At 49.8% G+C, this 10438-nt stretch overlaps 1 protein-coding gene across 4 annotated transcripts in view; it reads left to right on the top strand.

The window, feature by feature from the left end:
• Nucleotides 1-10438, top strand: part of IKBKB (inhibitor of nuclear factor kappa B kinase subunit beta) — a 63084-nt gene that overhangs the window by 16723 nt on the left and 35923 nt on the right. For all 4 annotated transcript variants that reach the window (XM_060001320.1, XM_060001318.1, XM_060001319.1 and 1 more), the window contains exon 5: nt 795-864. In XM_060001320.1, the coding sequence (XP_059857303.1) occupies nt 795-864 (70 nt within the window). The remainder of the gene's footprint in view (nt 1-794; nt 865-10438) is intronic.

The following is a 10438-nucleotide window of genomic DNA, read 5'->3' as shown; positions in this document are numbered from 1 at the left end:
GGCTAGCGGACGTGCGCGGGTGTGGGTGTGAATTAACGACGGGGCACCCCGTCGGGAAGTTACTTCCTGAAGTTGAGGCCGGCTTCCAGCAGCAGATGGAGTCCCTCGACAGGCTTGCCAGGGCCAGGAGGGCACAGGGGCTGAGCGTTTGGGCACGAGCCTCAGGTGGACCTGTGTCCTATGGCGGCTCTGCTGCGCAGCGGCCGTGGTGGCAGACGGATGGCTGGACCCCTCCCGTCCAGCACCCTCACCTGTGAAGTGGAAATGCCGCCAGTGCTGGCCTGGGCAGGGGAGCGGGAGAAAGGGTGAAGTGAGGTGGGGCAGGTGAGGCTGCACTGAGCCCGTCCACGCGGCTCTGCCAGGTGCCCGGCACGTACGAAGTGCTCACTGCCCGGGCCCTGCTGTCATCCCCACCCCACAGCAAGGCCGCGTCGGGGAAGGGGTCGGAGGGAGGTGTTCAGTGGCTCCTTCAGGCTCTCGGGAGCAGTGGACCAACTGTGGCTGAGCTCAGATGGGCCTGCATCCCCCAGGACCGCAGCACAGGTGAGACTCTGAGAATGACTCAGGGTTAGGGTTAGGGTTACACACGGGAGCACTTCTAGGAGCTCTCAGATGCTTCCTCCTTCCCCGCCTGGACCGACCCTGCCCATCCTGCCCGGGCTGGCTGTCCACCCAGGTCCCCAAGGCCCAGGGCCCGGGGAGTGCTCAGACGGCCTTGGCTGGTGAAGGACACTTGTGGGCGCATTGGTGGCTGGTGAGCGCTCCCCCTGACGCCTCTTTCCCCTTCTTGACAGTACCTGAACCAGTTTGAGAACTGCTGTGGCCTGCGGGAAGGAGCCATCCTCACCTTGCTGAGCGACATCGGTAAATCCCAGCCCTGGAAGTCAGGCCGTGCGCTCCGGGGAGAGGCCTCTGGGGGCGAGGAGGGGTGATGACTGGTCCTCCGGTCTCTACGGAGGTGGGGTTGTCGGGGACAGACGGTGGTGGAGGACTAGGGATGGTGGGGATGTCAGCAGGGCCTAGTCGGGCTGGCACTGAACGCAAATAGATTTCCCTTCCTTCCGGACTAAGTCATGAAGTGAACGATGGTGTATATAGGGTAAGAGATTTCCTTTCCCATGAAAAGCTCCACTCCCTACTTTCCCAGAACAGCCAATGATGGAGTAGGTTGTCTGTCCTTTGAATGAATTTCATCCCTTGGCAGTGAATTTTTCCACTTCCACACTGGCGGTTCTTTTGCTGGCCATAGGCTTAGGAAAAACGGGCCTTGTTTATCCCTTTGGTGCCCGTGGTGTCCTCCGAGGAGGGTGTCCATGGCCCTCAGAGAAGGCCTGGCTGGCAGCCCGGCTGGCCTGGGGAGCAGGAGCCTGACCTCAGCCTGCAGGGGTCAGATCCAGTCTCCTCCACCCTGGTGCCTGCTATTATTTAGGGGTAAACCTCCGAGGTTGGTGGTGCAAGGATCTAAAGTTGAGAGGTACCCAGAGTTCATAACTGAGCCTTTGCCCCCAGATTTGGGGAATGACGTCATTTTCACCCCTCTGCCACCACAACCTCTTCGAAGCTGTATTTTTCTTTTTTCCTTCTATGCGTCCAAACTTTCTTTTTAGGAAAATATCAAACATATAGGAAAGTCGGAAAAGTAGTGAAACCCACACACCCGTCACCCAGGTTCACCAGTTGTTACCGTCTCACCACGTCTGTAAAGCTGTGTTGGCTGACGCTTGGCCTGGGAGGGCAGGGGTCCTCTGGTCCCCGCGGCTCCGGGTCTGCCTCCCTCTCACTCTGTGCAAGAAGGAAGCGAGCGGAACCGAGGGATGACATGCTTAAGGTTAGGATCCGAGCGGTCGGACATAGAAAATTCCCTCTCCCCCTGTAGCCAGTGTCCCTGTCCTGTGGATGGGGTTCACGGTAAGAGCAAGTTGATCTGGCACCAGTTTGGGGTTTTTTTTTTCCAGCTCTATTGAGGTATAACTGACAGGTAACACATGTAAGTTTCAGGTGTGCAGCATGAAAACATCGCACCGGTTTTACGTGACCAGCATGGGCGTCCGTCACCGGCCAGACTGCTTCCCTCGTGTGGGTGTGTGGGAGGTGCCCTCTCTGACTCCCTAGGGTGTCCAGTCCTTAGGCCAAGATCCCACCTGTTCCCTCGACACCTTGCCCCACCCTGGCCCATCCATGCTGTGCTTACACATTTACCTGTTTTTTGCCCCAGTGGCCACATCATCAGTTTATTCTCTGTTGGGTTGAAGGCAGGTTAGAAGGTTGGGGAATATTCTTTTGCTCTTCATGGGCAACTTTGATTTTGTTTCTCTCTGGTTAGAGCTGCTTCAAGTAATTTTTTTGTATGTTATTCCCTCAAATATTGTGCTTCCCCTCATTAGATTATTTGTGCGTTCAGTGGATCGTTATTAAGAAAGTCTTTAAGTTATTGGCTCAAGTACACAAAACCGTCTACTTGCTCACGCAGCCTTCTACTGCCTCACGTGACTGTAGTGATATTCATGGAGCCTCTGCTGGTCACGTGTCCCTTGATGTGGTCACGTGTCACATCCAGTTACCTTTGCCTCCTGCGGTAGCTTTCCTTGATGCATTCAAGGTGTCTGTGTATAAGTTACATGTAAGTCACAGTCATGAAGACAGGAGACTGGTTCACTCCACGTGCTTATGTGGCTCCGTTCTCCTGTCGGTGGATGAGTATCAAAGGTCTTTAGGTCGCTGATTCCCTATCTTTCCTCTCTGTGGCCCCAGGTGGGAAATAATGAGGCTTTGAAGCACTAGTCAACTAGACTTAAGTCCGTGAAGGCCAAGACTTAGTCACTGCTGTGTCCCTGGCATCTGGAACAGCAGTAGTACCTTATGTAGCAGCTTCTTTGTAAATATTTGTCAAACAAATGAAATAAATCCCAAAGGAAATTAGAATAAGGACCTGTTTTTTTATTTAAAAGAACTGCTGTCCACATGTAATTAAATTTAACACACCCAGGTCAAATACCAGCGCTTCCACCTGTTGGCAGTGTGACCTAGGGCACGTTGTTTAATTCTTAAGGGCAGCAGCTTTATTTGCTGTGAGGTGGGAACATAACTCACCACGTGAGAACCGTTAGGAGGGTGGAGTGAGGGAGGTGGGACACGTAATCCCAGCACACGCTCTGCTTGCCGTGTTAACGTGCAGTGAGCCCGTGCTCGTCCCTTCCTCCTGTCCTTCCCCCCTGGGTTTGGGTTCATAGCACCCCTTTTAGAAAACCTCCGTCGCCCTCATTTGGGTTGTGACCCGAGGCTGGGGTCCAGTGAGCCCGGCAGGTGGCTGTCTTCTGAGACGTCCCTCCCCGGAAGTGGCTGCCTCTGGGATGCCGTTAGGCCCCCTGATCTGCAGGCTTCGGTGGAGGTTGCTGATAAGCCTGTATTGTACTTTCACTCCCTTTTATGATTTGTGTACGAGATTCATGAAGTTTATTTGCTTTGCATGGATGTCGTCACAGAGACCAAGTCCGAAAGTTTTTCTGTGAGTTCATCTAACATAACTCTTTTGTATTCTGGAACATTTCCTGAACCTGTTTTGTTCCAGTTTGTCCCAAGGGCCAGCCGCACGTCCCCTTTGTGGAGCTGCCCTGCTGGTCCCTGCCAGGTTGACTTCAGATAAGGGCAGAGCCCCACCCTTGCCTGCCAGGTCAGATTCACGACCTTCTCCTCTGGGTGACACCTACTTGCCTTTAACCTCTTCGGTGCCCCTGGCCTCCCAGAGATGCCCACTCAAAGCAGCGTCAGGATGATAGACGTAGGCGGGATTTTTTCCAGTGAGCTTTACCTTGCCCGAGAAGATCTTGCAGAGTACGCATGAGTGAGTGAGCAGACGCCCGGCAAGCATGTGGGTGAGCCCGTGTCCTGTACCAGGACGAACAGGCCTGTTAGAACATTGCTCTTATGCTAGTAAGAGGTCTGGGGACAGGTGGCAGAGGCAGCTGGAAGTGTTCTGTCTTCCACATAAAGCAACCCTAAAATAGCTCCAGGAAGTTGTATCTCAGTGGACTCTATTTAAACAGTGTGCTCGTTATCCTTTGGAAAATATTGCCATGTGTTTCCCTCTGCCAGCTGACAGCAAACCCCTATGCACTCTGGAGGCCCAGGTCTCTGTTGCCCAAAGAGCGGGGACCTGCCCACACCCAGGCCAGCTGGGCGGGATGGTAAGCGATCACCGTCTTAGATCTTAGATCTGCACCCATCTTGATTCTCCAGGTGGCTGGGGTACCATGGTGACCGACCATCCTGTCCTCTAAGCATTCAGGGCCCCCGCTCCCCATTTTGTTTGTGCTCCGTTCTCTGAGTCACCATCTCTGTCCCTGTTAGAGCTGCTCCTAGCAGGCGTCCAGCCCTTCCACCTTACAGGACAGGGAGGGTTCCAAAGGGAACTCAGGGCTTTAGGGAGTCAGAACACTGGGCTCTCTGTTTTGTGTTTATGTGATTGTGGATTTCCTTGCTTATTCTGTTGAATACTTACATTCTGACTGCACTGCTGATTATAATAAAAGATGACTACCTGGTCTCAGCAATCCAGGTCATTTGTATATAAATACATGGAAAGGCGTAAATAACCAGATTAATGAATGTAATCATAATAGAGAAGACAGCTGCTCTCAGTCCTGGCCTCGCTGCCTCTCCAGCTCTGCTGCCTCTGACGAGGGCCTTTCCTCTCTGGAAAACCGAGGTGACTTTCTGGGCCCGCGTGTCTTCAACTTTAAATGAGGCATTTTGGCTGGGTGACCCCTAGGGGCCCTTCTGACTCTGAATGTTGCTTTTTCATTGTTCAGGTTCTGATTTTCAGAAAGGTTGCCCAGAACGTCTTTGACATCCGCTGCACTGCCCCAGCCTGCCTGCTTCCCGCGGTCCTCATGCATCAGCTTCTGCCTGGAACCTGGTCTTGATGCTGTCTGTCTGTTCCTGCCCCAGCCTGTGTGTCCCTCTCTGCACCTGGGTGACCGCCCGCTGCTTCCACTAGTATTCTGTGTGCCGGGCCATTCTCACGACATCTTTATCCACCAAATCTTTTCCAAAGTCAGGACATTGAACGCTGACCTCCACCCTCAGCTCCATATTCACGTCTACACAACATTTCTCCCCAAGTCACTTCCAAACTGAAGTCCTAGACGTTTTCCTTAAAGCCGATCCCTTCCTGACGTCCTCTCTGTTGGGTCACTGGCCCTATCTTTCTGCCAGCTACCCGACACGGCTGCCAACCTCGAATCTCGTCTCTTCCTACAACCTGCCCTCTTCCTGGTCCTCACCATCCCATTTAAACAGTCTCCATCCAGGGCTTCCCTGGTGGCGCAGCGGTTGAGAGGCCGCCTGCCGATGCAGGGGACACGGGTTCGTGCCCCGGTCGGGAAGATCCCACATGCTGCGGAGCGGCTGGGCCCGTGAGCCATGGCGCTGAGCCTGCGCGTCCGGAGCCTGTGCTTTGCAACGGGAGGGGCCACAGCGGTGAGAGGCCCGCGTACCGCAAAAAAAAAAAAAAGAGTCTCCATCCTTTCCTTCGTGCTGAGCATCGCACTTTCCCTTTCTGTTCCCACCACCTCTGCTCATTCAGTGTCGCAGCACATCACTTACCTGGAGTCCTTATTCCCATTTTCCTAACCCATCTTTCAATGCTTCTGAAAGGATGCTTTCGTCATAATCCACCACTAGATCAAGACCAAACCTCATAGCCTCCCATCTCTCCTGATCCCCTCTAGCCAACTTCAAGACCCACTTTTCTATCCCCCTGCGAGCCTTTGTCCACACGCTCCTTTTTAGAATGCGCTCCGGCCCCTCCCCACGACCCTGCGCTTTCGACCTGCCACTCCGTGGGGAGCGCCCTGGCCTGGCGAGCACAGTGGGTCTCGCTCTCGGGATTCTTGTGCCCTCGTGGCCTCCTCCACTCAGGACTTGGTTTCCCTGCTATTGTTATGTGACCTCTGCCTGTCCTTGACAGTAAGGACTGACTTCTGGGTTTGGGGCCCATCGACCAGACTGTTTGTGCAGTAAGTGAAGAAAACGGTTCGATCCAGTGGCACATTTTTGACAACACCTGGCACACTTATGTATGAAGACACTTCCTGAGGATGGTTGAATGAATGAGAGAATGATTTTGCACTTTTCTCTCAGCACTTGGTGTGCCTGCCTTGCTACCTTGCTGATGAGTCATAGGGGCTCTTTTAGCCAAGAAACCATTAGCTGGACTAAATCTCCACATGTCTGTACTTGGCCTTCCAGCCTGTTTTGCTTGGAAAGCCCAGTGACACCAAAGTGACTGGCACATAGTAGGCATGCGGCCAGTTTTTATTGTGTGAACGAATGTCCTCTTGCCCTTCTCCCGCACTGCTGACTCAGACCACCAACTGGTAATTGTCTTTTCTTTCCCTTCTAATCTCTGCGTCAGCTCTCTGGTCCATTTATCTTTCCATTTCTTCCATTGTTGCTCAGGACTGTATCCTGAGCAACAATATTCTCAAGAGAGCTTAGTAATCTCTTTCAGTTCAGCGTATGGTCACTAGGCTTCATGGACACGATCCTTACACAGCTGTTTCTCGACACGGGAGTCTAGCTGGTCCTGTCTGTTCCCTAATTTGTGGAGTGTGGTTTGGGATTCTGGCTCATCAGTAAGAACTCCAGGAGTGCCACCGTCTTCAGTTATAATGTCTGTGTCTCCCTCTTGAGCTGAGAGAAAGCTGGGGTCCAGACCTGGGTGCTGTTCCTGACAAGGACAGCAGGAGGGGGCAGATACGGACCCCTCCGAGCAGCGTCTGTCCTAGGAAATGCCACTGCGTGGTGTAAAAAAGTTCACACGGAGTACTGCTTGGCAACACTTTTCTATCACTGGAACATGAGAAATTAACCTGCAGGCTTTTCCGCTTTGTGGTGTGCTTTTCCATTTCTATACGCTTGTAGTACCTCTATTGTTAGGGGCTTCGATTTTTAAGAAACTTTCAGACACAAAGGTGTTGTTCTTCATCTCAAATTCTTAGGTTCCATCCAACTGAAATCAAATTAGATTCTCTTGGCTTGAGACAATTACAATTCATGACACTCTCCTGAGGTACCATTGTGTAAAACAGGGCCCCGTCAGACTGAACTAAGCCTTTTGAGGACGGATCCCGTAAGGGGAGCTGTCTAAGAGCTCCTGCCCATCAAGGTTTTGACCGTTTCGCTCGGTCCAAGAAACCGTGTATAACAACACCTATAGGATTTTTAAATTCCGGGCTTTATTAAGTTGACAAAAAAGCATTTGAGAATAAATGACTCCCCCGAAATGAGGACTCAAGTTTGTCATGTACAGTTGCTTAAGCATAAAAATAGACAGCTGTTAATAGTGGTCGCTGGCTTGGCCACCAGCTTGCCCTCTGTCCTCCCTAAAGACCTGGTGACAACTGTCAATCTTTGCAGTGTCGAGAGCAGCGCTCTCCGTGTGATCTGATTGCCCTCCCTGAGCTTCTTGGGACACCTCCCCTGCTTGTGCCCCGTGTCACTGGCTCTGAGAGGTTCACATCTAACTTCAGAGGCCTTGCCTTAGTCTGTGTTCCTACTTCCTCTGAATACAGTGAGTTTCAATGTTCGTATATCCTGCTCTTGAACAAACTGACCCACGCCTTTATGTATTACACCCTGACGCTGTGTCACATACCCAAGCAGGCCTTTGTGACTCAGTCACTGAGCAGGCATGCCCGGTCTCCCCACACGGTGCTTCCGCTGGCCGCTCGTTCACATGCAGCAGTGGCAGCATCCCTGTGTGCAGTGTCGTGTCTGTGCAATTATTAGTACTGGTTATTACACGTTGCTTTGATTCTTTAATAAAGATTAGTAAAATAAAAATGAAAGTGCTGATAAGAAGCATGTCTTTTAAAAGTTACTGTAACCGAGAACAATGTTTGGGGGGATTTGGTGAGGCACACTTTGAAAGCAGCGAATGTGTTCCTTCATTTGGACGTTTGTTGGACCTAAGCCAATCACTGTACCCAGTTATGAAAAGAAAAGAAGGAACAGGTGTGAAACGTTGAAACTCTATGGTCAAAGGCTGGGTTTAAAAGGGCAGATTTAGGGACTTCCCTGGTGGCACAGTGGTTGGGAGTCTGCCTGCCAATGCGGGGGACATGGGTTCGAGCCCTGGTCCGGGGGGATCCCACATGTCACGGAGTAACTGGGCCCACGTGCCACAACTACTGAGGCCGGCATGCCTGGAGCCCGTGCTTCATAACAAGAGAGGCCACCTCAATGAGAGGCCCGTGCACCACAACAGAGAGTGGCCCCCGCTCGCCGCAACTAGAGAATAGCCTGCGCATAGCAGCGAAGACCCAATGCAGCCAAAACAAATAAATAAATTTATTAAAAAAAAAAAGAAAAAGGGGCAGATTTAAGGAGAGGTTTTGCGATTTGACTTAATGTGCGGATGGAACATCCCCGAGAAGATGGAAGTTGCGTGTTTATCTATTTATTTTTAAAATAAATTTATTTATTTTATTTATTTATTTTTGGCTGCATTAGGTCTTCGTTGCTGCACGTGGGCTTTCTCTAGTTGCGAAGAGCGAGGACTACTCTTCGATGTGGTGTGCGGGCTTCTCATTGCAGTGGCTTCTCTTGTTGCAGAGCACGGGCTACAGGCACGTGGGCTTCAGTAGTTGTGGCACGCGGGCTCAGTAGTTGTGGCTCACAGGCTCTAGAACACAGGCTCAGTAGTTGTGGCGCACGGGCTTAGTTGCTTCGCGGCATGTGGGATCTTCCCGGACCAGGGATCGAACCTGTGTCCCCTGCATTGGCAGACAGATTCTTAACCACTGAGCCACCAGGGAAGTCCCTGAAGTTGGGTGTTTAACTCTCAGTTAGACTTTCTCCAGTGTTTTCAGGAAACATTCAGCATGAAAGTCTTTAATCAGCATATCTGATCCCTTGTTTTCTGCGGAGGACTTCTCTCTTACCCCTCTCCCTGCTGTGCCCTGGCCGAGGACCCGTTAGTAAACCTCTCTTAGTGTTGTGATCACTTTTGCTTTTTACCTTTTTTTTCCCTAATAAAAAAAAGGTTCATACCATTACATCATTGACATCCCTCTGAGTTGGGTAATATAAACCTAAATAATTTTTAATAATTGCCTGTTATATTATGGATTTCCCATAATTTGTTCAGCCGTTCCCTGATTGATGACTTTCCATTAGTTTCTAATTATTTCACTCCACACTGTGCAGTCCACATCCGTATTTGTATGTGATAGTGCTTTTGATTTTGTAAGCTGGATTACCAGAGGCGGAAATGAAGGGTCAAATGATATGTATGTCTTAAAATTTAATAGCTTTTGCCATATTTCTTTCCCCCAATTGCACAGCAGTTATTACTCCTTCCAGCAACGTAGGGAGTGCCTTTTATCTCTCATCTAAAATTCCTGCCAGCTGAAGAGGTGAAAGGCATTTCGTTGTGGCTTTTTTTTTTAACGTATTTTTTTTTGGCTGCGTTGGGTCTTCGTTGCTGTGCACAGGCTTTCTCTAGTTGCAGCGAGCAGGGACTTCTCTTGTTGGGAGCATGGGCTCCAGTAGTTGTTGCCTGTGGGCTCAGTAGTTGTGGTTCGCAGGCTCTAGAGTGCAGCCCCAGTAGTTGTGGCACACGGGCTTAGTTGCTCTGCGGCATTTGGGATCTTCCCAGGCCAGGGATCAAACCCGTGTCCCCTGCATTGGCAGGCAGATTATCAACCACTGTGCCACCAAGGAAGTCCCTCAGTGTTGCTTTAATGTGCACTTTGTGGACGGCCAGTAAGCTTGAGCGACTTTGTGCATAATTGCATAATTGTTCACGGTTTGCGTTTCATTTCTACTCCTGTAAGTTACCGCTTCACTTGTTCTTTGCCCTTTTTTCTACTGGGTTGCTTTCTTTGTGTGTATGTGTTAAAATGGTCTTTCCTTTTTTACATTATTAATTACTAAATAATATAGAATAAATAAAATAAAATAGATAGTATTTATTATTTTTAGATGAACTTAACCTCGCAGAATAGAAATATAGTAATCTTCTCTTGGATCCCATCCTCAATTTTTATTCTTAGTTCTACTGGTCTGAATCCAAAAACTTTGGAGCCACCTATCTAACCCACGTCTTTGTTTTTTTATGTTCCTTTAAAGTAAAAAGCTATGTATTTTTTTTCATTAGAAAAGTAACATAACATTATGATTTTGAAAAATAGAGGTTCAAAAAAGGAAAAACAAAAGTTTTCTTGCTACCCTAACATCTGGGTTGCTTTTTTATTGATTTGTAGTAGCTTTTGTCTGTTAGGTATATACTTTTTGGCATATGTGCCGCAGATATTTTTTTCCCTTTTTTTGGTCTTTTGCTTTGTGTATAGTGTCTTTTGCCATAAAGCTTTCTTTCTTTTTTTTTTAATTGAAGTGTAGTTGATTTACAGTATTTCAAGTGTACAGCAAAGTG

This window comes from Delphinus delphis, chromosome 21 (assembly GCF_949987515.2).
Source record: "Delphinus delphis chromosome 21, mDelDel1.2, whole genome shotgun sequence".
In the NCBI taxonomy this organism is placed as follows: Eukaryota; Metazoa; Chordata; class Mammalia; order Artiodactyla; family Delphinidae; genus Delphinus; species Delphinus delphis.
This window is presented reverse-complemented; position numbering and strand designations above follow the sequence as displayed.